The sequence below is a fragment of the Enoplosus armatus genome, chromosome 18 (genome assembly GCF_043641665.1).
Source record: "Enoplosus armatus isolate fEnoArm2 chromosome 18, fEnoArm2.hap1, whole genome shotgun sequence".
Classification (NCBI taxonomy): Eukaryota; Metazoa; Chordata; class Actinopteri; order Centrarchiformes; family Enoplosidae; genus Enoplosus; species Enoplosus armatus.
Window position 1 is genome coordinate 11,246,816 of NC_092197.1, and position 23,137 is coordinate 11,269,952.

Here is a 23,137-nt window from a genome sequence, read left to right on the forward strand (position 1 = left end):
ACGCCTTTCTCCGGGATCGCTCGATGTAAAAGGTGCATTAGGGAGGTTTCTGTCTTTGTTTTCATATTGTTTATTCAATAGACACCAGGCGGATTTGAAGGGAGGCGAAACGATGCGGCACCAGGACTCAGAATGAGAAAACATCTGACAGTCGTCATTAGTAATAGACAATAATTAATCCTCGCGGGGGATGTTAATTGGTTAAGGGGTTTAAAGCCACGCACCGACTGGTTTGAATTTTGTGATGTCCTATTTTCGCTTGTAGCAAACAGCTCGTTGTGCAGGTTCAGTAGGCTACAGGCAGATTATCAGGCGGCGGCGGAGGAGGAGGAGGAGGAGGAGGTCTGTCTGGAGGATAAAGATGGTGTTCCGGAGTGAGGAGATGTGCTTGGCGCAATTGTTTCTGCAGTCCGGCTCTGAATATGACTGCATCAGTGAGCTGGGAGAGCTGGGGCTGGTCGAGTTTCGAGATGTAAGTAGAGAGGCTGATGATTGTTTAACATGTATCAATTCTGCCACCAGTTTAAAAGTATTTCTACTTATTTATATGTATATTTTTTCTAATTCATACGGAATAAATTGATTCTACCTTACCTTTTATGTGTGTTTGAGGGAGGGGGGTGAATGGGAGAACTTCCCCCTATAAATAGACCTAAATGTCCCTGCGCAGTTCAGCTTTTTAAAATAGAAAGATTGAGTCTGTCTATCCCACCAGTACATCCATGTTGCACTTAACTTGGGGAGAGGAGGATGTAGATAAATTAGGTTTTTAACAATATTTAAACTAATTAACACTAATTAACAATTTTAGAGCCAGTCTATAGCTATGTGAAGATGCCTTGTTATTGCACATGCATCGACTGATGCAGTGATACCTGTGATGCTGCTCTGGTTTCAGCTCAACCCGAGTGTCAGCTCATTCCAGCGGCGCTTCGTCAGCGAAATCAAGAGATGCGAGGAGATGGAGAGAATTCTGGGTAAGAGAGCACCTGGGGGGGGGGGGGTGGTTCATGTGCATGTAGCCTGAGCACACACCTGGACAATACATCATCAGGCTAGTGAGCCACTCACTGGCTGGTTGTGTTTTGTTAAACGGTCTGTCAGAGGTTTAGATTTCACACCTTGATCTGACACTCCAGCAGTAATTACCATGAAATCAACCATCAGCATTTTTGTGTGTGTGTGTGTGTGTGGACAGGATACCTTCTGAGGGAGATCCAAAAGGCTAACATCGCGGTTCCAGAGGAGGATGAGAGTCCACTTGCTCCTCCCCCCAGACAAGTCCTTGAGATCATGGTAAGTGTCACTTCAGCCACATTTTTACCATCGAAGTGCCCATTTTGCAGGCAGCTATTGACCTCCAGCTTCCTTTAAGTAGCTTTTCATTGTCCGACAGTGTCATGTATACAGTATATACTGTATCATCTTGGTTTTATTGGAGCTACATGATGACTGCATGTGTTTATACCTGCACTAATCCATCAAATGGAAATATTGACACATTTGGTATCGTAGAAATGTTGGGATCTCGACTACATAATACGTCTGCACGAGTGAACCCAGTTTAGCTTTTGGCTGCCTGGGCTCTGCCACATTTAGCATCTCCATGTAATAATAAGAAATGGAAGATGAGAGAGACAATAAAATTGGTCCTCTGCATTGCTGATGTCAGACTTTCACTTTCATTTCATTATGTAGCCCATCATTACATCATTTATCATCATATTGTTTTTTTGACCTGCTGCTACATAACCTGAGTTGAGGACTCACTTGTACACACAATGGGGAATGATTAGAAACCTGGATGAGTTGTTTACATGCTACAATCTGGTTAACATTATTCAGGCTTCACAAAACTGGGAAAAGGGATTATAATGTTTTTTTAGTATTTTACTTTTCCTATAATTTCTGCTACTGAGTCCTGCCTTTATATTTTATTTCATATTCTGTACTAAAATGTGTATATATACATGATATATTTGACCTTTGTGTGTCTGACCACTTTAACAATGCAAGTTTCTTTCTTTGTTAATGAAGTATCTCTCTATGGAGGGTTGACAAATGAACGTAAACACATCATGAGAAATAAGAGACTAAATTACAATTGCAAATGCTGCTACAAAGATGAGTCATATAGGTTACATCCCAATTAGTAACATTTGCCATCTCTCTATGTACGTTTTAAAAACTAATGGATAGATGGCAAATTGGGATTCAGCTGAATCTCCCCCAGTCTATCTACAGTGATAATATTTCATGTTTTAAAATTGTGGAATTGTGACCATATTCTGCTGTACTAAGTTAACTGAATCAGTCGCCTCACGGCTGAACTGGTGGTCAATGTGTGGTGATGTTCAGGAGCAGCTTCAGAGGCTGGAGATGGAGCTCAGCGAGGTGGCCCGGAACAAGGAGAAGCTGCGGAGGAACCTCCTGGAGCTCACCGAGTACACACACATGCTGAAGATCACGCGGACCTTCATACACAGCCGCTCCAGAGTGAGTGTGTTTCTATTCAGCTGCTCATTTATCATACAAACTTGTCTGTCTATACTGTTCACTCCCGGTCTCTTTTGCATCTCAGGCAAGATGCTACTCGTCACCTCTCCAGCAGCATCTTGTTTTCTTGTCACTGACTTGTTTGGTTTCCCCGGGTGACAGAGGTGTAACTAGTGCTGACTTTAATTAACGACGTGGCCACAATACAGCCGTTACAAGCAGCGCCTGACTCATTCTCCAGGTGTTAAAAAGGGAGACAGCAAAAAGCCACAATGAAAATATGCGAGACAGGCACTTGTGAGAATAAACATCACATTCCAGCATGTGAACGTCGCATCGGCTTTGCGTAGAACCATGTAAGGAGCAGATAATGTAAGCTGTCATGAATGAAACATGCTCCTTTTTATTAGCATGAGGCTCTTGGTCCCCAGTATGAAGAATTCCCCACTATGGAGACGGACTCGGTGACAGGATGCACCGGTATGCAAAGACTTGGAGCCAAGCTGGGGTGAGCTGCAATATGTGTCATTTACACCCACACAACAGAGCGTCATAATATCATGAGGACGTGAACCTTAAACCTAATCTGAGCTCTCCTGGCTGCAGGTTTGTCTCAGGTCTTATCCAGCGGGTGAAGGTGGAGGCCTTTGAGCGTATGTTGTGGAGAGTGTGTAAGGGTTACACCATCCTCAGCTACGCAGAAGTGGACGAGAACCTTGCTGATCTTGACACTGTGAGTTAAATCGCGTACTTCATGATAAATGCCGAGATAAATATTCTAACATTCCTTCTGCCTGTCAAAATCAAACAGGAATTTCTGTTTTGTTGTTTTTTATTTTCTAAAACCCCATCAGCTTCTCACTCTGAGCAACACAGTTCTACATGAACACAGTTGGAACAGTTTTGGTTATTTCACACGAGATTTCTGCATTCATGTTTTTGTCCTTTCTCACTGGTTGGAAAAAGATGTCACGTATTTCCGTGCACCAATCAGAGTTCAGAAGCATTTGAATCAGAGGTAGATGATAGTTGTGGGGGTTGTGGCTTATGTTGCTCATGTAAATCTGATCAAATCATGTCTATGGGGATCGGATGGAAAAAGCCGGTTCCATCTCTCCTGCTCTTCAGAATACCCGGAATCATGAAGCTCTGACGCTAACAAATCTCTTCAATCTTTTTATTAACAAAGAGCAATGGGAAACATGTAGGTTGATGTATTTTAGCTTTAGACTGTCACTGGTTGAAACTACAGACATCACCGGTGCAGATCAGCTGTAGCTAATTAACGTTAAATCTGTAACAGCTAAAATAAAATGTTTGGCTGTTCCCTGGTTAATATGCTCTCAGCAGCAGGTGTCTGTATCTGGCCAAAGTAACAGAGAAATAATAGAGAGATCATTTGAGACCAAGTTTTCAGGGGCCTTAAAGTAAAACTCCAGGATTTAGCTGGCATGTCAATAAAACAATGCTTTACTAATTTAGTGATACATCCTGCTTGTGTACCAGCAAAAAGGAAATGCATTGTGGTAGGAATACATGTAAAAGTCCTTTTTCATCACTTTTTGTAGGGCTGTAGTAATAACTTTCCTGATGTTGTTGTTTCAGGGTGAGATAAGCAAAAGCGTTGTGTTTCTCATCTCTTTCTGGGGAGACCAGATCGGACAGAAAGTTCAAAAAATCTGCGATTGGTAAGAATCCCTTCATCACATGACTTTATCTTTCATTAGCTGTTGTATTCTCCTTCATTATCAGCAGACACAGTCTGTCTTTGTTGTCCTCAGTTACCACTGCCATCTTTACCCGCACCCTGAGAATGACGAGGAGCGAGCAGATGTGTTGGACAGCTTAAGGACACGCATCCAAGACCTGAACAACGTAGGACTGCAGAGGCCTTGAGACTTTCGATTCAGACGGGAATATTGAACACTTGCACACATGCTCAGTGAGTTTGTAGTAACTGTTGTGTTCCTCCAGGTGCTGCACCGCACTGAGGACTACCTGAGGCAGGTTCTGCAGAAGGCCTCAGAGTCAGCCTATACCTGGGTTGTGCAGGTGAAGAAGATGAAGGCAATCTATCATATCCTGAACCTCTGCAGCTTCGACGTCACCAACAAGTGTCTGATTGCTGAGGTGTGGTGTCCCGTCAGTGACCTGGCAAACCTGCGGGGGGCGCTAGAGGAGGGCGCGGTGAGTGCAAAGAAGTATCAGGGCAAGCTTATTGTGTGATCATGATTATTTAACACTATTATACTTTTATTGTTGGGCGCAAAACTCCCTCCTATCTCACACTATACTTAATAAACCTTTAAATAACACTTAAAATGTTTGAATCATAACATTTTGTGGTGCTGTCTCTTTTCTGAAGCACCTGGTAACGCTGGTTTAGAAATAAAGTCACTTACATTTCATTTGATGCAAGTTTGTGATTAGTATTTGACTATTTGCATAGCCTTAATAGTTAATTCGTTTTAGGGGTTTTCAGAGGGTTTTTGCTCTCTTGAGCTGGTGACAAGGATCATTTTTGGCCTCTTTATTGAATTGGCATTGCTTATCAGCTGTTAAGCACTCAAATTGTATCACTTAAGATGTATTTTTAATTCTTTCCCATTAACACTGGCAACAGGCACTTTGGATGACTCCCTGTCCCTGAACAACTCCATCTGTCATGGGTTTCATTATTGGCCATATCATTTGTTGTTGCTGCAGTTTGCATCGGTTAGCATTTTCTTCTCTCGCTGTACAGTACGTGCCAGCAATTCCCTCTGCTCCAGGCTGTATATTTGGTTGTTTTCAGATCAAATTTGTCACCCAGAATGCACCAGAGAAAAACTTTCTGGTCAGAGAATCACTCAAACCCATGAATAATTGGCATGAGATACAATGTGAACAAAGGGAAATGCCAAAAGGGAGCTCGTCAGTTTGTCTTTTTCACAAATGTTTTTTCAAATTTCAGAGTCGTCCTTTACATTTTTGTGTCTTTTTCTTCTAACAGAGAAAAGGTGATGCCACTGTACCGTCTTTTGTGAACCGCATCCCAAGTACTGACACTCCGCCCACCCTGTTAAGAACCAACAAGTTCACATCTGGCTTTCAGAGCATTGTGGAGGCTTACGGGGTGGGGGACTATCGCGAGGTAAGCCCAGGTAAGAACTCCTGCTGTGTCTCCTAAAGAATAAACTTTAAAGTCTCTTTGTTACGTGCAGCTTTGGAGAAGTTCTGAGTACATTGAACATGTTTCTCTCACCGACAGCGCCTTACACCATCATCACGTTCCCCTTTCTGTTTGCTGTGATGTTTGGCGACCTTGGGCACGGGATGGTAATGAGTTTATTCGCCTTGTGGATGGTGCTCACGGAAAAAAAGCAGAAGAAGAAACGTTCCAGTAACGAGGTGGGAACGAGCTGCTCCTCTCATCCGTAATATGGAGTCTGATAATTGTAATGACTTTCAGCTGATAGCTGCGTCTCTGTTGGTCTCAGATATGGGCGATGTTCTTCCACGGACGTTACATCATCCTGATGATGGGGCTTTTCTCCGTCTACACCGGGCTGATTTACAATGACTGTTTCTCCAAGTCTCTCAACATATTTGGCTCTGGCTGGAGCGTCAAGGCTATGTTCGCAAATCAGCAGTGGACGTGAGTTATCAGTAAAAAACACACACTCAGAGACATATTTGTTTTTGTGGTGTTTTAATGGATGCTTCAGGTTTTTCTAATTCTTTTTTTTTTTTTTTTTTACATTGCAGAAACAAAACCCTCCAAACAAATGCTCTGCTCACATTAGACCCTAATGTCAGCGGCGTTTTTAGCGGACCATACCCGTTTGGCATCGATCCTGTGAGTGAACACACTCAGACGGTTACGGTCAGAATGTAATTGACTCCTTTTTCGTATCATTTTTCGCTGAGATGCTTTTTAATACTCCATCAGATATGGAACATGGCGGTGAACCGGCTGTCCTTCCTCAACTCCTACAAGATGAAGATGTCAGTTGTTATTGGGGTCATCCACATGAGCTTCGGAGTGGTGCTGAGTGTCTTCAATCACTTGTGAGTGACTCCAGATATAAGTCCCTGACAGTGGCCTCACAGCACTTTCGTTCATGTACTTACAGCATGGGCATCCATCAGGCATCAACATGTGCAGATAAAATTGAATTAGAGAGTGTTTGACGAATAGATATATATATATATCAGTATTCCATGCGTTGTGATTGGCTGACGGGTATTTTTATTATAGGGCCAGTATCTGCCAGAAAGGCTACACACTAACTAACTAACTAACCAGCATCGATGGTTCTGCTGGATGAAAATAAACTCTAATTTTGTCAAATGGATTGTCTTTGAATGAGTCTCTGTGCCACAGACCTCCATTGTTGTCAAAAAGTATTAACTAGAGTATGCTAGCACCTATATGAGGCTGTGCTTTGAGCTAATTGCTAACATGGTGATGTTTAGCGTTGTCCACTTGTGTTTTTTTTTTAAACGAAGTCTACTTATTGCTGTTAAGCTTTTCGGGGTCCGATCATTAAAATCACTCCCTCATCCCTTTCTTTGTTCTCTCCCTTCAGGCACTTCCGACAGAAATTTAATGTCTATCTGCTATTTCTTCCTGAGCTGCTCTTCTTGCTCTGTCTCTTTGGCTACCTGGTCTTCATGATTTTCTACAAGTGGCTGGCATTCAGTGCACGAGACTCCAGCCAGGCTCCCAGCATCCTCATCCACTTCATCAACATGTTCGTCATGCAGGGGAAAGACATCACTCCTCTCTTCCCGGGACAGGTATGTGTTGAGGATGCCATCTGAAACATCACGAGCTCTGGATGTATTTTGATCCTTGTTGATGCATGTTTTGTTATCTTGATTCCACAGACTGGGCTGCAGATTTTCTTAGTTGTGATAGCGATGCTGTCAGTTCCTGTGCTGCTGTTAGGAAAACCTCTCTACTTGTATTGGCTGTACCGCGGAGGAAAAGGCCTGCGCAGACGCAGAGTATGTGTGATCAGATATATTTAAAACGTATACGTTCAAACCAAGCAGTTTTCATTTGTCATTAATGCTGTTGTGTCACATCAGGGTTATGAGAGGGTCAGGCGTGTAAGTGAGGACGACAACTCCACAACACCATCCTATGAAGACGATGAAGAGGAGGGACTTGATGAAATGACCAGCAGAGAAGCTCTTCCCAAAGAGGTCAGAGATCCACCACTGTCCTGCCTTTATATGTCCATGTCTATGATCCAGTGTATGCATGTCTAGATGCAGCTCGTGTTGAATTTGCACATTAGCAGATAACTTAATGTTTACTGCTTTTCAAGGCTGCATGTACTAAATAGTGGATGTGGTCATTGTGTTGTTGCGTCAATGTTTTTCTTCTTTCTAAGAAGACCAGTCCATTGTATTAACTTTGTTTTCATCAGTATTAATGAAGTGTGATATCTTGCATATTATTTGAACTGTTTTGCAGTTTGACTTTGCGGACGTGCTCCTGTACCAGGCCATTCACACCATAGAGTACTGCCTGGGCTGCATTTCCAACACTGCATCATACCTGCGTCTCTGGGCGCTCAGCTTGGCTCACGCCCGTAAGTGACATCACAAGTAGTAGTGCACCCTGAGCGTTTCTTTATCTTACACAATTTTAGCGTGTGTCTTTGTATATTGTGCGTCTTCATGGTCTTTGTTTTTATTGGTTCCAGAGCTGTCGGAGGTGTTGTGGGGCATGGTGATGCGCCTGGGTCTGAGGATCACCACAAGAGTTGGGGTGGTGTTTTTGGTCCCTGTGTTCGGTCTCTTCGCCATGCTCACCGTGTCCATCCTGCTGGTCATGGAAGGCTTGTCAGCGTTCCTCCACGCTCTCCGACTTCACTGGTGAGTCTCATTTCACCGATCTGGATGTTCGCAATCATTCCTCAGTCCAGCAATATAACATAAGTACTGTGATATGAGACTAGGCATTGTATAAGACTGTAGGGCAGCGATCATTTTCTGAACTTTACTGTTCTAGATTAATTAAATAGATCAAATACTCTTTAAGTATTGAATGAGAGCTTCAATAATACGTCTTTAAAATATAGCAACATTATTAAGGTTGAGACATTGAGTTGAAAATGTAGTGGTATTCACTGTCCTTATTGTTTATTCTGCCGTCATTAAAGTGCCCATTGCTCGGTTTCAGGGTGGAATTTCAGAACAAGTTCTACCACGGGACCGGTATCAAGTTTGTGCCCTTCGACTTCTCCCTCCTGCCCTCCGTTTTTGAACAAGATGGCTTGCTTTAAAACAACATGGACTCTGAAGGTACTGCATATGAGCGGAAGCAGACTTTATAATTGGGAAGGAATGCTGGAAGTTGGAACAATTCACACTGTGATAACGACAACAAACCCTTCAAGACAATGGATTGAAACTCACTCTTGTAGCAACATTTTTCACCACGACTATTTTTAAAACGTTATCGGCTGTGCTGACTGCCTTACTACTGTACCCAGCAAACCTCTGGATATACAGAGGCTCAAAATCCTTCTTGTTCTGTTGATGATTTAATTTTGTCGGTGAGATATTGCTCAACACGACTTTAAATATTCTATTTGCATTGTGCTGTGTAAACTGATTTTGTATTATTTACAACATGGTATTTAAAACAGTTATACGGTGCAATGTAAAGTTCAAATATGTTACAACAATATCTACAGAAGACCATATCAAGCATCCTGCTGTAGTGCCATAGAGATTTATTTCAGATGTTGATGATATGGGGATGCCTTTGGGTTTTTTTAAAAACTGCTCCTCCATGTGATGAGAGAAAACCTGCAGGCATCAAAATCTAAAGAGAATAAAAACATTACAACCCTTTTTGTGAGGCATACTGTCACAAAGCACTTTGCAGAAATGATTGTACGATGAAAAGTTTTCACTGACGACTGTGATGATGCCAAATGAAAATAATCTTCAACTGTTAGCGGTTTCCTTATTTACTTCTTAATGCATTTATTTATTATTTATTAGACGTAACCTCCCCTGTAATAGATAGAAAAATATCAAATATTCCAGTCAAGAAGCCTTAGGTCTTTCTTTGATAATACTGCTTGTTGCGTTTAAGGATAATTACTCTGGGTATTTATTTAAATTATTGTCTGTACAAGAGTCAAATATTTTACCATTTTGATGTGTTGAATAAAGGTTTCAAGAAATGCAAGCAAATAAAGCATTCGTGTTCAGTGTGATTGTATTAGCTCCTTTGTTCATTCATTCTGATGGGACGTTGTTGACTTCAATAATCATCAATCCATCACTCTTAACTTACAGGCTGTTCTGTCAGTTACTACACTGACAACAACATCCATGTTGACAATGCGTCATACGAAGCCTGATTCTCTTTTGTGAGAAATTATGTGTTTTCACAATTATTTTACTTTTCAGAGACAGTTTGAAGAGACAGGTGTCAAAAATTGAAATAACAGATTAATGCAGATCTTTTGTCAGCAAGTTCTGGGGAAAATCTTAAAATATCCAAAATGATGTCCTAATTCAAGGCTTCAAAAGGTCTTAAATCCTTTTATGTGAGCATAAAACTAGTATAAAAGCATTCTTTTTTGTGTGAAATCTAAGCTATCTTTGGAGAAATGGAGCAAGAGCAAGAGAGGTATCATACTCTCATATACAAGACTACATCAGTCCATCGTATCCTCGTAAGGGCACAATTAGATGTATGAATTTTGGTTTGGTCACAAGTAGTTGCCTACAATCACCTATACTCATTCCATTATATAAATGGAGTTAGGTTGTGGTAGCTCTGATCTGCACTGACGTGGTTAGGCTGTGTTCCTGTTTGGTTGGAGCTTCTTTAATGACAGCTTGAATCTGTGATGTGGTTCCAGTGAAACCATGAGGAAAAAAACAACAGAAACATGAACTTAATCACAATTAATAATATTGATCATTTCACACCATAATCATAATAAATTATAATCACTATTATATTTGTATCTACCCAACAGCAATTATACGCACCCTGAAGCTGTGACAGTAAGCATAGCAAAAGAAGCAAAGAGCCCTCTGGTGGCTTTAACCTCACAGTGTAACTGAGTGCCAAAGATGCAACACACTGTAAAACTAAAGCCACTCTGTAAGAACGTGATTCTGAAATCAATCTACAACTTCTGACTTTAGTCTCAATATTGTGCCCTAAATCTCTGAATTATGATTTCTTTGAAAACTGTGAATTAAATCCTTGAATTCTGACTTTTTCTCAGAGCTTTAACTTTCACCTCTGAACCGTTTTACTGTGAAATTCAATCTCATAACTCCTACTTTCCTCAGACGTATTAAAGGTTTTCTCAAAGCTGAATTAGATTTCTTACTTGTATTACATTTTTTTTGTCATGGCCTGATATTGAAATTAATAATTTGTTTTTTAATAATTTGTGGTCTTCCACCGACAGACCTTTGCAGTGATGTAGAAAATCGCAGTAAATGCCATATGTGTGACACGCGCACGCACACACACACACAGACCTGCACCCATATGCTACAGTCCTGTGATAAGGACGTCATCATGCCCCCCCCCCCCCCCCCCCCCCTCACATCCTCACGCTTTAATATTACACGCAGTCAAAGTGCAGGCTCACCCGTTGGCATAGTTTCATGTAATAATGTGGTTGTTATGTCTCGTCCTAGCAGAAACATTTAGCGTTACTAGCTATTTTTAAAAGTACTTCGGGGTAAAAAGGTGGGACAGGGCTTCACCAAACAGCTGCAAGCTAACAGTAGCTTTAGCGGAGGATACAGTGCAGTGCAGCTGGCTCACTCACGCAGCTAGCTAAAGGTAACGGATACAGCTGTTGACGGGCAGCAACTACACAGAAACTGCTCCGGCTCTCCGTCCATCCCGCTGGAGTAACGTTTGCGGCCAAGAGCAGCAAATGAACGAGCTGGTGAAGAGTTTGCCCTCCCCGACGCTCCCGGGGCTCCTCCACCTGCCGTCGTGTAATGATACCTACAAAGGCTGGCTCTTTAAATGGACCAACTACCTGAAGGGCTACCAGCGGCGGTGGTTCGTCCTTAGTAACGGCCTGCTGTCCTACTATAGGTAACGGAAACTAACGGTTACAGCGACCGTTGTGCTTTGACCTGACTCCCTTTATAGCTATTTATTCCGTTGACATGAAAAGTTTATGATGTTTAAATTTGTCAGCGGCACGTTGGCAGAGGTGATCTGTTGCAAAAGGGATGTTTGAAATGGGGAAAACTTTTTACCCTATCTGGCCCGAAAAGGGAGTGCCTTGAATGAGCAACAACAAAATTCACCTGAGTCATAGCTGTAAGATGAAAAATTACGATTTATGACTTGTGAATAATAATATTAATTTAACAGCTAACCTAGCTTACATACAGTGTTTAACCTATTTCATGCGGATTTCATACAGTATATCAAGCTAAATGTATATATATATATTAACTAGCTAATTGGCTAGTTTAAGCTAGTTGATTTTGAGTTTTATTCGTTTGTTGAAATCAAACGACAAAGAAATGACATAGTGTTAACTGTATCCGATATAATAATGATAATGATAAATAATGGAGTGAGACGCAGGAAGAGGAAAAGAAATCTATTTGTCACAGGTAACTTACCTAAGTAAACATTAACATTATTCACAATGATAATGCAAAACAGAATTCTAAAACAGAGGTAAAAGTTGTAGTCTCACTATGTGCTACATACTAGTTAAACTATAACTATAAATTTTGAATATGAATTATCCCATGTACGAATTGTGTAATTTTACTTAGCTTAAGTGGCATGCAATGTGATAAAATGTATACCCTCTCCATGTTTTGTGTTTTACATGTCATACACAAACCATGAAGCCTATCTTCAAAAAAAATCAGTACAATAATATACGAAATCTTCATTTAACGGGCCATAATCATGTAAGACAAAAGGTCAAAGTGTTAAGCCACAGTACATATTGTCCAAAACCTCTAGAGAAATGTAGGGTACAAATTGTCCAAAGCTTGTCTGTAGAGAAAAGGCTTCATTATTGAGGCTTAATTTGTTTGACAGACTTATTGGGATGCTATTTTAACTAAACTACTTTGAAATCATTCAAAAACGGATCTGCCCCGTTTTAACATGGAGACCAAGCATTGTTCTGCTGCCACACGCCACTACTAACAACTCATCCTTTCTCCAACTGTTTTGTTTGTTTCCCTCAGGACTCAGGCAGAGATGGCACACACCTGCCGGGGCACCATTCCATTGGCAACAGCGCACATCGAGGTGGGTGACACCTGCCACCTGGTGTTAACTAGTGGGGGCCGAAGCTACCACCTGAAGGCCACGTCCGAGGGAGAATGTCAGCGATGGGCATCAGCCCTGCAGCAAGCTAAGGCCAATGCCACTCTCCTGATGCATCACTCAGGTGAGAAGGTCATTTTCATATTCTGTGTCACCCGTGTGTTTCGGACAGTACAGTGTGTCGGAGTGTCAGTCTTCAAAATTTTGATTTACTACTACTCTACTAATGTGTGGTGAATGTTCACACACAGAGCACTGTCCAGGTACAAAGAATATGTACTTCAAAGAAACAACATGGTTCACCTGAGAAAGTCTGAGGTAGACAAACTAATTTTAGCTGTAACCTGAATGCAGGCTCATGCAACCAAGACCCACTTACCTAAATGCGTATTTTATTTATGTGTAGCCTTTAGTGTTATATATAAACAACAAGCCACAAGAGGGCAGTGTTGTTCAATATGTTCTCATGAAAACGGTCATTTGGGGCAAGTGTGTGATGTGTGTAATCACATGATTTTAATTTACTTATTCCTTCAGCTATAAAATATTCCCTTTTTACCTCAGGACCCTATCACAAAATATGATATAAAATAACATAACATAATATGTCTTGTATTCTATGAGTCTGGGAGACATTTTCTGTCTGCTGCTGTCTATCCTTAATTGTTCCTTGTGGACATTTAAAAGAAAAAAAACAGGAGCAAAGATACACATTGGGGTTTTTCTTCTCCCTCTCTCTTTTTCTCTCCCTCTCCGCTGCACAAATGTGCACAAACATGCAGCTACCTCCTCCCTCCCACTCCGTCTCCTTTCTCCCTCCCTTTCTCCTTCAGTATGACGACAGAGAGTTGAATGAAATGACCTTCCTTTTGACTCCTCCTCCTGTTCTGGTAGCAGGAGGGGTAAGAAAAAGAGAGGGCGTGAGGATTTTCATTGAAAATATTTTTCACCATATACTCTCTGTCGACAATAGGGAGACACGAGTGCAGCCTTTTCAATGAGTGTCACCTTGTAAGTAACCTGTTAATTATTTTACTAAGAGCAGAATAATAATTAAGACAAGCTGTGTCCTCGCATGCTTGCTGACGTGTGTGTATGTGTGTTTGTAATTGCTGTAAAAGAGTGTCTGTTTATGGAGTTCAGTAAGTTTGGCTGTAAATGTGCTGATTGGATTCCTCACTGGACAGATTTTGCTTTGAAGTTAACAAAATGGCAGCGTAATATTTAACAATAATTCTCAGTTGAATGTGCCATATTTGTCTCTTTTGTTTCCGACTGATTTGAATCCTGCTTTTTCTCAGGATCATACTGTAAATACCGCTGCTGTAAATGCAGCTGCTGTATACACCACAGAGATGCGTGCCTTTAAGCGCTCTTTAATGCTGACTAAAAGGTTTGCACCTGCAAGATGCAAATCAGTGTTTTCTGTTACTTTGACCATGTTAGCATATGGAGACCATGACTGATGTGTGAGGTGTTTATGCTGTACCTACCATTGTATAACAATGCACTTTGACTCACTGGTAGTGCTTACAGCCAAAATACTAAACAGGATTTAAGGAGCTGAGCGCAGTGAGAAGATTTTACACAGCCTTACTTTTTCTCCCCCATGTTTCCCCATGGTCCAGAAATTGTGTTTCACAGGGCTGTTACTGTATGTTTTGTCTTGATTGTTTTCAATAAATACATTTTATTATAGATTTATAATATTACCATGGCTATGCATGTTAATATCCTGCTAATCGAATGTCTTATTCTTGAACAATCATTGATAATACTGTCTGCTTCACACAATTTTAGACAGAGTAACTTGTGTGTTACGTGTATGCACGCTCAAGCAAACAGACACAAATCCTTGTGTGTTTTGGTGAACAGTGATGTGATCACAGATTATTATTGCACAAGCCTTTGGTCATGGGCTTAGCAGCCATAATAGCAGGGCAAATTAATTGGCTAAAAGTGGAGTAGAACAGCAGTAATTAAGTGGATGCTGCTGGAAGTTATCAGGCACCTATCTTGTAATAGCTATCACATCAACCCATGCATACATTTTTTTAGAATACATATACATAGTCATAGTATGTTGTAAAACAAAATTCAAACCTCTCTGACAACCATTAAATCCAGGGTGAAAGTTTAATATGTGCTTGTAGAGTGAATCAAAATAACTGTTTACAAGCTCAGGCTGTGCTACAGCAAGATTTTAACATATTACGGTCAGACTCTGACTGCCTCATCTGTATTGCAGAAGCTTACAGTTCATCCCCTGATTTTTAACTCTGATTCTCTCTTCCCACACTGTGTCCATATTGGTGCTCCCTCTATCACCTGTGGGTGTGTTGATTCAACGATGAGTCACCAATTTCGCTCAGACTCTCCGGTGTCCTGCGTGAAAAATAACCCATTAGTACACAGACCAGACCAGTCAGCCTCCCCCTACATGTATGTTATTATTCCATAGATGTGTGTATTATGGCTGTAAGAGGAAGTGTATCTCCATATAAACAGCTTGGACAGCAGCTGGATCAAATTCAGAATATGTACACAGGTCTGTGTATTTGTTGTAACACCTTGAGCACAATAAGTCAAGTAAGAGCTTTTTCTCTCGACTGTATATGGGTCATGAAACCATTACAGATGCCTGAAGGATTTTCCACCCTCTCTTTTTGATCTTCTCCTCCTGAGACTTTGTTAATCCAGTTTGCCCTGATTGTTTTTATTTCTTTTCCCCCTCCTCTAATAGAGTGTAGTAGTTTGTATACCTGCTGTGGTACTCACGGGCAGTGCAGACACTGGCCTAGATTCAGTCAACGTGCTCGGGAGTTTTCAGATTACACACGCACACACAATCTGTTTCTTTTAGCAGAGAAGAAATGTTTTGACCTAGAAAGGTTCCATTACATATGATGGAGGCAGTCGTTTGCATTTTAAAGATGGTTTATTTGTGGTGACATTTATAACTGTCCACAGTGTGAAACCAGCCGTTATCTAAATTTGTACTAATGACAGTAGAGCGTTTTAGGTGGCTTCAATCTAGGGTCTTTTTTAAACTGATGTCTTTTTTCACTGAGAGGCTTTTAATAGAGTACATCTCCAACCGACAGACTCTTTCACAGGTGCATTATTACTATGTGGACAAGCACTATTAAAAGCCTCAGAATTTATTTAAAAGTCAAAAGCCAAAGAATTCTCTTATAATAGTGATTTAGCTTCAGTAAACAAGTGGACCAAAGAAAATTGTTTTGTCTAACTATCTAGCTTTTTTCTGAATTTTAAAAAGAGGGTCAATATGAGGGCTGTAGGGTTCAAGTAGTTTAGGTATTTTCAAGTTGATGTCAGATGTCTTTTGTGATGCCTAGTAATCAGTCCGGTCTCCCTGCTCTCCTTCTAACATCCCTGAGACTGACGGCTCAGCTCATGCCAACAAGGGGTAGAGAGTGAAAGAGAGGAGGGAAAGGGTAGTGCGTCATCTTTTTTTCTCCCTTTTCTTCTAAAAATAGCCTAGCCTCCTGATTGCACAGGCCCACGTTTCCAGGGCAACAGTGTTCATTCACAGCTTTCCGATCTTGTAGAGGAAGTGGTGTGGGGGATCAGGGTGTGAAGTGTTATTATCTTCTTCCATCCGTTCCCCACAGACACTTTCAATCTCAATCTAAATTTAGAGGATTTAAAATGTTTTCATTTCACCACCATAAACACCCAAAGTGTTCAGACATGAATAACCTCTAATAATACCCTAGACTCTTTGGTAAATTATGTAATTTGGGCACTGCCTTTCTTTTTCTGTCTTCATCTGAAGATGACTCAGGAGATGAAGGCCCTGTACCTCAGGAGGACCGTGCCCTAACCCAAGGGGTGCTCAAGACTCTGGCCAGCAAGCTAGATGACCTGAGCACCTGTAATGAGTTGATAGGAAAACACGGCGCCGCCCTCCAGCGCTCCCTCAGCGAACTCGAGGAACTCCGTGGATCCGCTGACAGTGCAGACAAAGTGAAAGCTGTTAATGAGCGAGCCACCCTTTTCCGCATCACCTCCAATGCTATGATCAATGTGAGTTCACACAATGCAAAGCCCCAGCCAGTATAACTACTGTAAATGGGAGGCTGGTCGGTTGCAAATGTCTCTCTTAATGAGGGAATGCAGCTTGAGCTTGAAGGCTTTGCTGCCTGCATCTTTTGATGTGTGTTGTGTTCACACCTCAGGCTTGTCGTGACTTTCTGGACGTAGCGGAATCTCACAGCCGGAGGTGGCAGAAGGCCCTGCAGTATGAGAGAGAGCAGCGTCACCATCTGGAGGAGACCATCGAACAGTTAGCCAAACAGCACAACAGCTTAGAGAGAGCCTGGAGGGAGAACCCCACCTCATATACTGGTGAGACACATCACTCTCCCTGCCTCTGAAGTATAGTCTCACAGAATAAGAATATGGCCCTCTTCTGGCCAGTAGAAGTGATGCATGTCTATTACAGAAATGTGGCTCAGACTTAAATAATATAAAATAATAAAAAAGATTTTTTGTGTGAATTTATCTACATGGTAAAACAAAGTAAAAGACACCTAACACCTAATAACAAAATAGCCCTACTTAACTACCACTTTAGTATAATGTTTGTTTTTTGTTTGATTGTCACTTGTGCTAACTTAACACACATTCTGAGGCCATAGTTCGTAGTGTGAAGCAAATATCTTAGTAAATGTCCGCCAATTAATATTGGAGTTTTTTTAGACTTTTTGGAGCCACGTTACATGCTTTTACAGTGGTTCCAACTTATCAAGGCAGCAACTACTGTAAATCACAAGTGATTTTTATATTAACCCATTCCCTTTGTCCTGTGTTTGTTGCCGTAGGTGCGGAGCGGTCTCAGGAGGGGGACGAGAGTGATGAGAATGACGAGGCAGAGTTCTTCGATGCCATGGAGGACTCCCCTGCATTCATAACTGTGACTGCTAGTAGTGACATACAGCACAAGTGAGACATCATCTCCATACAGAGTCATCTCAGAGCCGCTGGTCTCGATCAGCCACAAGCACAGTTAATTTGAACTGTATTTAAATTATGTTGCTTCCTCGCAGGCGCTCAGGGAGTAATCAGAGTATGATGAGCGGAGGAATTTCCAATGACTGGACTCACAATGAGAACGTAGGTCCCACGCATGCTTACACTAATACAATAAATGTAACTTTGTTGTTGCTATACACACCCATATGCACTTACACACATGAAAAATAACTGGCCTTTTGTTTTTGTGTCTCAGTTTTTACATGCACTAAACCTTTGTGTATTGTCTTATTTTTTTCAGGATACCTCAGGCACAAACCACATGCAGCTACGAAGAACAAGACGCAGTCGTATTCCTGACAAACCAAATTACTCCCTTAACCTATGGAGCATCATGAAGAACTGTATTGGCAAAGACCTGTCCAAGATACCCATGCCTGTAAATGAAAAACATAGTATAAAACTGGCTGTGATATAGTTTTTGTGGAATTATCTGCACCACTTACAGGCCACCTCTTCTGTTTGTGTGTGATCGCAGGTAAACTTCAATGAGCCGCTGTCAATGCTGCAGCGTCTGACTGAGGATCTGGAGTACAGCGAGATTCTGGACCGGGCAGCTCGCTGTGACTCCTCTCTGGAGCAGATGTGCCTGGTTGCTGCCTTTTCTGTCTCCTCCTACTCCACCACAGTCCATCGTACGGCCAAGCCCTTCAACCCTCTAATGGGAGAGACTTACGAGCTGGACCGGCTGGAGGAGTATGGTTATCGCTCCGTCTCCGAGCAGGTTAGGCAAAGACAAACACGGACACATATCCTTAAAGGCATATTTTATGCACACAGATACTTGTGGTTTCACTTGTAGAAAGATAAAATTACCCCGTGGCGAAGTACAAAAATATAAATACAGCATGAAGTCTATAATGCCTCTGCTGACACCAGCTGATACCTTTCACTCTAAGGTCAGTCACCACCCACCAGCTGCTGCCCACCATGTGACGTCACAGCGAGGATGGACCCTGTGGCAGCATATCACTATTGATAGCAAGTTTCGTGGGAAATATATTTCTGTCGTGCCATTAGGTAAGAAAGAGGTAGAAGTCAGGAATTTACCTTGATGCAGTTCAATATACTGTATAATATATACCACTACAGGCCGCATATGACCTTGAATGAACATGAATAATTTACCATCTTCAGGTAATTCTAAAACTGTTACGGTACACACCTTTTTGATGTTTGTGTGTCATCCTTCTCTTCACTGTAGGAAACATTCACCTGCAGTTCCACTCAAGTGGAAACCATTATGTGTGGAGCAAAGTGACGTCAACGGTGCACAACATTATTGTGGGCAAACTTTGGATTGATCAGGTGTGCCCCTCTAAAGTGTTTTCCTACTTTTAACTGTCAAAAACGCAACCTGTCTCTGACTTGTGTGTGAGTCTTATTTTGAGAGTAGTGAAAATAATAAGAAGAGATTAGACTGTAGAATTAGGCAAAACAAAGGAAATTACAAAATTGACTTTGCTTTGCATAGGGTTAGTGGGGGTGGGTGTGTGTGTTTGTGTTGTGTTACTGAGGGAAGTAATTTGGGTCGTCATACACTTTTAAGTCACATCTGTTTTCCTGTCTGTTGCTGTTGGCAGTCTGGGGACATTGACATTGTAAACAACACTACCAAGGACACCTGCCGTCTTAAATTCTCCCCCTACAGCTACTTCTCCAGAGAAGCCCCGCGTAAAGTAAGTCTGTTGTACTGACAGCTAGCATCTTTGTTGGTTGTCTTCATTCAGTTTTCACAGAATATACACAGTTTTACACTTACGGCAAAAGTCTCATTTTTAGCAGATCTAGTGTCACTCTTGCCTAATATTGTTTTTTGATACGTTAATAGATAATTAATGTAGATAACCTTCAAGAGATGTTCTATCCCTGAAATATGTTTGTCATATTAATATCAGCATCTAACTAGAAAGAAGTCATGGACTCGTCAGCTTGTGAGGAGCAGGGGCCTAAGAGTATATATTATCCATTAAAATGTTGTTCTGTTTGATATAGTCTAATGTGCACAATTGATAAATGATTCAAACACAGTCAAACTCTGATGAGAGAGGAAAAGCACCTAGCTGTGAATATGTCAGTGCGTAGCAGTCAGAGCGTGCATGTAACCCATCTCTTCCTGTGTGTCGTCTTCTCTGGTGTCTCTAGGTGACAGGAGTCATAGAGGACAGAGAGGGCACAGCCCGGTACATCCTGTCAGGAACCTGGGATGACAAGATGGAGAGTGCCAAAATAGTGGACAGCAGCCAGGGATGCGGAGGCTCAGAAGGCAAACAAAAGACAGTTTATCAGACCCTTCAGCCCAAACTGTTGTGGAAGAAATATCCTCTCCCGTATGTTTATCTTATCCAACACATTTCCTCCTGACCTTTGTGATCTGTCCTCTCCTGTTTCTCCTCCCTTTCTGTTTGACTGTTTGTCCTAACGTGTTTTCTCTTCTATCTTTTATTCTACAGAGATAATGCAGAGAACATGCACTTTTTCTCCTCCTTGGCTCTGACTCTCAACGAGCCAGAGGAGGGCGTCGCACCCACTGACAGTCGTCTGCGGCCAGACCAGCGGCTGATGGAGGCGGGTCTGTGGGATGAAGCAAACAGCCAGAAGCAGCGTCTGGAGGAGTGTCAAAGGCTGGAGAGGAAAAGAAGGGAGGCGCAAGCCAATCAGGCCCTGGAGGAAGGTGAGAACACTCAGAAATGTGCTTTGCTTATTGTAATTTTACTTTACTATGTTTGAGCCTCACTGTGCAGAACGATGCATGCACAGTTTGATAGTAGAAGGCTGTTTTACTGTCAAAGGCTAAAATGAGTAAGTAAGATTACAGCTTCAGTGGGTGTTTTGACGAAACGTCTTTAATCCAAACTTAAGTCCAGTAATTTGGATTCAGCTTTCTTTTGACAGAGTTCTGGTTATTTTCCATGAAGAGTACAATAGAGTGTAAGGAGAAAGTAAGACAAAATAGCACATATTCAAGTCATGTGAAAACATGATTCTGTGTCATTAGGGCAAGACTTCGAGGGTTACCAGCCGCTGTGGTTTGAGAAGAGGACAGATGATACAACCAGAGAAAGTACCTACGTCTACAGGGGAGGCTACTGGGAGGCCAAAGAAAGACAGGACTGGAGCCAATGTCCTGAGATCTTCTAGGACAAAAGTTCCCCTTACACCGTGGCATTAGACAGGCTGAGTGGTTCCTCCTGATGAAAGGACACTCTGTGAGTTATGGACAGTTGTTTATGTGGGAATGTGTGTGTGTGTGTGTGTGTGTGAGTGAGTGAACCAGCCACTGAAAGTAGACTTTGCTCCCGGAATTTCAAGCACAACACTAGCTCCTGCTTCCACTTACTCCTCTACTCTCTTCTGCTCTCTTAGAACTTGTGTTTTCAGAATGCATGGCCTCAGTTTGTGTGCGTCCGCTTACTGCAGAGAACTAGTTTCTGAGAGTACATAGAGTTCTCATGTGTGTCTGTTTGTGTGGGAGGGACTAAAATATTGACATACGCTTTACAGAGAAATTATTAAGGGATAACTTGGGGGCAAGGAGTGTCGCATATCTTTTAGTACAAGCACTGAATGACTTGTTCTCCTCAAAGCTGGAACAACATGTTCCTCATGCTGGGCTCTGACTGAGATGCCAGGCTTTAAAGAGGACCGTAGCAGGACTAAGCATTCTTCTGCACTAGAAGGCTTTTTCACAGCAGAACTTAATTTATTGATCCTGCTGATTCTTCTTCTACTTCTTGAAACTAAACCGTAGGTTGAAGGATTTACAGTTACTGTCCAGTCTTGGACTTGTACACATTTGTAACAGACAGCCTGTGTTACAAACTGTGGGCATGGAGTTTGAAAAGTTTACCAACCTGGGAGGGTCTAACTAAAGACACTGTTGAGTTGCATTATGGGAAATGTAGGATGCAGCATTTTAGGTGCTTGACCCATACTAAGAACTAAAAGTCAGGATATCTCGACCTCTGCTGCATCTATTTTGACCACTCACTTTTAAATTTGTGTCCCCAAACTTTATGGAAGTGCAATAGTAAAAGCTGGAGTACCACTTCAAATATCTAAGACTTAAGTATAAATCTGCTAAACCTGGGGGATATTTTCTTCAGCAAGGAAGTATATTGGTGCTCGATAGTAATTTTAGCCTTAATTATGTAATAAAGTAGTAAGTCCCTAGTAAGTACTGCATCAACTTCTGTACAGATTATAGAAATCAGGCAAGCTATGTTTTCTGTTGAGGGGACGTACATGTATACTTCAGGGTGTACTTTATTTGATTTTGTTTAAAATGTACTCAAAATATCAGGGTTTATCATCTTGGTACGTAGCAACAATCTTGTGTCCCCTAGTTAAAACAGTAGAATTGGTTAGTTCTATGAGTGGTTCCTATCTTTAAAATAGTGTTGCATTATTTGGACATGTCAGCAATAACACGACGGCACAGTCACTTGAGAAGAAAATACTTCCAAGTCAGAAAGGAGTTTTATGCAGCACAAGAGGTGTGTTTTAGTAACATTATTCCATTAGCTCAATGATAGTAATGTAAAGAAATCTGATTTACGCACATCAGTCAAGAAAACAATGAATGAAGGGCTTAGCAATAAATATGCTAAAGCTTTTGTGTGCAAGCAAGCACTGATGTACATTAGTAGTAAATATACATTCTATAACCAATAATAACCTGTTTATTTATAGTTTTAAGCTTACTGTGTATTATGACATGTATGACTGCCTAGTTGGTTTTGGCCTGTATATAGCAAGTATATAATAGAAACAGAATCACCTAATTTATATCACTGTAAGACAATATTGTTTCACATTACTTGAACATTCACATTTTAGTCACTAGTTAAACTCTATTTGTGTAAACAATCTTAAATGGAGTCAAGACTGTATACTGAGATGTTGAGGAAGAATAAAGTATGAATATACGTTTATATGATACTGTATATAATCATGATGATGCAAATAAGGTGTTGTTCAAATAAAGCACAATGTTTTGTTTTCCTTCAGGTAATGATACATATTACATAAACTCAAAGGTTTCCATGGCAACATATAGCTATGCATGATTTAGAGTGCTCTGTAGTGAAAAGCCTCTTCACCTAGCTAATTGTTTGTGGACTCTTTCTGAAACATGATGTGAACTCACCTTTTGTGCCCAATGACCTCAAAAACATGACATTTTTGAGCTCAAATAAAAACATAAAGCTGTCACCGTGCTGTTGTTTACTGTCAAAACCAATGTTTTTTAAATCTTTTAACTCACAAGAGACAGATGATGCA

The 23,137-nt window shown here is 41.3% G+C and overlaps 2 protein-coding genes across 2 annotated transcripts; both read left to right on the forward strand.

Annotated features, from left to right (window-relative positions):
• The first annotated feature begins 361 nt into the window (after nucleotides 1-361).
• atp6v0a2a (ATPase H+ transporting V0 subunit a2a) lies at nucleotides 362-8,777 on the forward strand. Its single transcript, XM_070925044.1, has 20 exons — nucleotides 362-472; nucleotides 899-977; nucleotides 1,199-1,296; nucleotides 2,359-2,496; nucleotides 2,907-3,004; nucleotides 3,103-3,229; nucleotides 4,102-4,184; nucleotides 4,278-4,371; nucleotides 4,471-4,683; nucleotides 5,489-5,639; nucleotides 5,747-5,886; nucleotides 5,976-6,133; nucleotides 6,244-6,334; nucleotides 6,428-6,546; nucleotides 7,068-7,278; nucleotides 7,369-7,488; nucleotides 7,573-7,689; nucleotides 7,964-8,081; nucleotides 8,196-8,367; nucleotides 8,675-8,777. The coding sequence occupies exons 1-20, from the start codon at nucleotides 362-364 to the stop codon at nucleotides 8,775-8,777; spliced, it is 2,541 nt and encodes an 846-aa protein (XP_070781145.1).
• A 2,643-nt stretch (nucleotides 8,778-11,420) lies between these two features.
• osbp2a (oxysterol binding protein 2a) lies at nucleotides 11,421-20,995 on the forward strand. The gene is made up of 14 exons (XM_070924536.1): nucleotides 11,421-11,587; nucleotides 12,715-12,920; nucleotides 16,596-16,846; nucleotides 16,999-17,167; nucleotides 17,644-17,764; nucleotides 17,869-17,935; nucleotides 18,096-18,233; nucleotides 18,333-18,578; nucleotides 18,754-18,874; nucleotides 19,059-19,162; nucleotides 19,438-19,533; nucleotides 20,000-20,184; nucleotides 20,308-20,528; nucleotides 20,853-20,995. Exons 1-14 carry the CDS (start codon nucleotides 11,421-11,423, stop codon nucleotides 20,993-20,995), a joined length of 2,235 nt encoding a protein of 744 aa, XP_070780637.1.
• Nucleotides 20,996-23,137: the final 2,142 nt, after the last annotated feature.